Source organism: Prosopis cineraria, unplaced genomic scaffold (genome assembly GCF_029017545.1).
Source record: "Prosopis cineraria cultivar Desert tree isolate PC_DT_omini unplaced genomic scaffold, ASM2901754v1 PC1962, whole genome shotgun sequence".
Lineage (NCBI taxonomy): Eukaryota > Viridiplantae > Streptophyta > Magnoliopsida > Fabales > Fabaceae > Prosopis > Prosopis cineraria.
In genome coordinates, this window is record NW_026557287.1 from 1 (window position 1) to 4400 (window position 4400).

The 4400-nt window shown below is 31.8% G+C and overlaps 1 protein-coding gene across 1 annotated transcript; it reads left to right on the forward strand.

Moving 5' to 3' along the window:
• Positions 1 to 2242: 2242 nt before the first annotated feature.
• Positions 2243 to 3061, forward strand: LOC129301211 (protein trichome birefringence-like 19). Its single transcript, XM_054939785.1, is given in 3 exon segments — positions 2243 to 2693; positions 2696 to 2954; positions 2956 to 3061. Coding segments are annotated over 3 exon segments (816 nt in total).
• Positions 3062 to 4400: the final 1339 nt, after the last annotated feature.

The following is a 4400-nucleotide window of genomic DNA, read 5'->3' on the forward strand; positions in this document are numbered from 1 at the left end:
AACTTAAAATTAGTTAATAATATCAATATCAATATTGAATTAATTTATAACAAACAATATTATTTAGATTAGGACACCAATGCATCTAATTAAAGTTTCTCTCATTAAGAGTACATTAATAAATTTGAAAAGTAAGATTTCAAATATTTTAAGATGATGATGATGATGATAATTAAAAAAGGTACATTCTCACTGTCTTTGGCAATCAAAGCAATTTGCAAAACAGTTAAATTCAATTTGTTTTATATGCGCATAATTAAATTATAGGCCATACTGTATGTCCTTGGCCATTCAATATTTGTTCGACTATAGGCCTTTAATGTGTCATTTTCTAATGCTTCTTATGATGTTTCAACTTCTCAATTTGTTTTTTATTTTTTTTAGATCATTAACTTTTGCATAAAATAAGAGACATTTAGATATCTTGATATCCTAAAATAATGAAGATTTGTATTTTTATGATTTTTTTTAAAGAAAAATATCACAAATATATTCTTTTATTTTTTAAAAATCATAAAAAATATAAATCTTTATCATTTTAGGATATTAAAATATTCAAATGTCTCTTATTTTATATAAAAGTAATAATTTAAAAAAATTAAAAAGTTAAAATATTATAAGATACGTTAAAGAATGGTACATTAAAAATTCCCAACCCATATTTGTTAATGGTTTAAATGGCTGCTATATGAATAGAAAACTATAATGATTAAAAAGGCCTTTTAAGAAATCCAATAGTCGTTGAAATTCTTATTAAACTAAGGAAATTGAGAAAAAAGTGCTACAATATCTTTTAATAGACCTGAACCAGTCAAGATGTGATCTAGACATTTTAGTTTTATTCTATTTTTTAACTTTTTACTTTTCATCATCAGAGAAAAATACAGAAATAATGTATTTTAAATATAAAATGAAAATAATAAAAAATAAAATTCAAATCAAATATAAATATTCTAGATATAAAAGAATAACAACACACAAAAACTGTTTTTTTTTTCTTCAACAGAAAATAGTGTATTGTTTTCTAACATATATCTTCAAGTATATAATGCCCATAATTTAGTATAATTTGTGTCAAACAAATAATTTAAACCACACAGCCCAAGCCAATAATTGTCATTATCTAGTTATGAAGTGTATCTTTTTTAAGTGTACTCTCAATAATACATAATTTAATGTTGCTATAATTATCACAGAGGTCTCCCCATATCATTTGTTTTTTTTTTTAAAAAGGCACACAGACTCAGTTATTTGAATTCTCTCATCTGTGTGTACTTATTATTATATGTTTGTTAGGTTTAAAGACAAATATGATGGGGCCTAGAAGATGAATATCTAAATTGAGATGTCGTGGATGAAAAGTCACCATGATTATGAATTATTGTGCCATATACTAATGCATTATTAATATCACTTTCCGTGTGTCTCGTGCCTAAAAGTTCTCTTACAAATATAATATATATTTGTTAGCTGGATACTTAGAGTTCGTGCATCGTATCATGTTGCGTTTCTCTTTTAGTCTTCACTGACCAGGAACTGAAATTAAGATTAATAATATTAGAATTAATTATAGAGAATATATACTATAGAATTTTTTTATATATATTATAGAGAATTTAATTTGGATATTATTATTTGATATCTAGCATTACTAAGTCTAATGTCAGCCTACTTGATCTAATTCGAAGCAAAATCTTTTAACTTGACTTTTTTCATTTACAATAGCTCGAAGCCTCGAACTGTCAACTTTGCTTAAAAGCAATTAAGTCGCTTTCCACTCGACCAACAACAGTAGATAAATAAATATTTTTTGACACTATATATGCATGGCATTACCAACATTAGAAATATTTAAAAAAAATTAAGTTTAACAAATTCTACTTATCCATCAAATGTAACTTTTTTTTTTTACAGTCATACAAGTTTTGTGAAACTAAAATTACGTAGGAGTTTAAGTTAATTCATCACTTTCTTGTTTTACATTCATTATATTTTTGTTCTTTTTATTTTTGGATTGCATTATAGTACGCAGTCATTTATAACCAAAAAGATCTGGAATTTAACTTGGGCAACTAGCTTAATTAGACTTGAAGTCATCAATATAATACATACTTTAACTCATTATTCTTATTTCCATGATTATACAATTATGTAATTAATTACAAAGGACTTACATTCTTTAGTTAATACATTTTTTATTCTCATGATCATAATTAATGTTATCTAAATTATTTCAGGCAGAATGCCAATAGACGTATCATTGACACAAGACGACTATTTCAAGCGTTGGAAGTACCCTAACTACAACTTCACCATGGCCACCTTCTGGACACCACACCTAGTCAAGTCCAAAGAAGCCGACTCCGGCGGTCCAACCAACTCCGGCATCTACAACCTCTACCTCGACGAGCCTGACGACAAGTGGGCCACCCAAATCGCCGACTTTGATTACATCATTCTTAACGGCGGCCACTGGTTCATGAGGTCCATGGTCTTCTACGAGAAGCAAACCGTCGTCGGTTGCCACTACTGCCTCCTCCCCAACGTCCCTGACCTAACCATGTACTACGGTTACCGGAAAGCTTTCCGGACGGCGTTCAAAACCATCTTAAATACGGAAAACTTCAAAGGCATTACTTTTCTGAGAACTTTTGCACCTTCACACTTTGAAAATGGACTGTGGAATGAAGGTGGGACTGTGTGAGGAGGACGAAGCCATTTAAGAGCAATGAGGTACAGTTACAAGGTATAGACTTGGAGTTTTATATGATACAAATGGAGGAGTATAAGATCGCCATGAAAGAAGCTAGAAAGAAGGGTTTGAATATTAGGGTTTTTGATACGACACAAGCGATGTTGATGAGACCTGATGGTCATCCAAGTAGGTATGGGCATAAGGCTGAAGAGAATGTGACTTTGTATAATGATTGTGTTCATTGGTGCTGCCTGGGCCCTTGACACGTGGAGTGATATCCTGCTTGAGATGTTGAAGATGGAGGGTGTTAGATCTGCTCAAGAGAGGCTTCATCCTAACACAAATGAGCTATATATAGATTTTTAAAGATAAGGTAATTAAAGGAGGTTAATTTAGTGTAATTTGTTATTCGTTTGTCTTCACGTGGGAAATGTAATGAGTGAATGATTATCGTCGTCTCATTAATCACAATCTCTTAAGATCAAAGATATGCGTATAATACTATTATTAGTCCATCATATGGGGTAGAAAATATTCGATATGCCTTAAACTTTTGAAAGCCCCCTAGGGAATTAGTCTATCATATGAATTGAGCTTTAGAATTTCAAAATGCTTCGGTAATTTTCTTATAAGCAAGTGATCAACAAGAATATAATCTTCACTATTCTAGCTCAAACTTCATCATCTCACTCTTCAACTTAATTGATTAATTATATTAATTATATAGCATGCCTGTGTTTTGATTCGGTGATGAGTTCTATGCTGCTGTTACAACAGTCAAACTTCAAATACAAAGAGAGATTGATTGTATATTAAATACATATGGTTGGCTTCATATGTGTGTTTGACAGGTTCCTCTGTTTTATATATTTTGGTCTATGTTGATAATATTATGTTAACTGGGTCTGATGCTTCTTCTGTTAATTATTTTATTAATTTGCTTGACAAGCATTTTCCAGTCAAGGATCTGGGCAATTTTCATTTTTCTTTTGGGTCTGGAAGCCACACCCATTTCAAATGCTCTGTTCTCACTCAGAGAAAATATATTGTTGATCTTTTTTTTGTGGGGGGGGGGGGGTGGGGGGGGACAAATATGCTCTATTGTAAACTCATGCTCACTCCTATGGCTTCTGGTGTTCAAATGTCTTTGCTGCATGGTAAACTTTTTTTAGATATAACTCTGTACCGAAATGTGTTGGGTGGAGTCTTCAGTATCAGTCATTTACTAGGCCAAATATCTCTTTTGCTGTCAATAAAGTTTGTCAATTTCTTCGTGCTCCTACTGATGTACATTCGACTGCTGTTAAAAGAATTTTGTGATACCTGAAGCATACTGCTGATTTTGGTTTATTTATTTATTGGGAAGACTCCTTCCTCCTCTTTGATTGCTTTTTCTAATTCTGATTGGACTAGTTGCCCTGATGGTAGAAGGTCCACTGGAGGTTTTAGTATTTTCTTTGGCCAAAACTAAATGTCCTGCTCTGCCAAAAAACAACACACTGTTGCTGGATCATCTGCGAAGCTGAATATCGTTCTTTGGCCCTTGCTACATACATGTGACCTTATCTGGGTTCAATATTTGCTAAAGGAATTGGGGGGATATCTTGCTGTGATAATATTGGTGCTACATATCTCTCTGCCAAGCCCATCATGCATGCTCGTACACTAAACATGTTGAGTTGGATTACCACTTTAATTTGTTAGA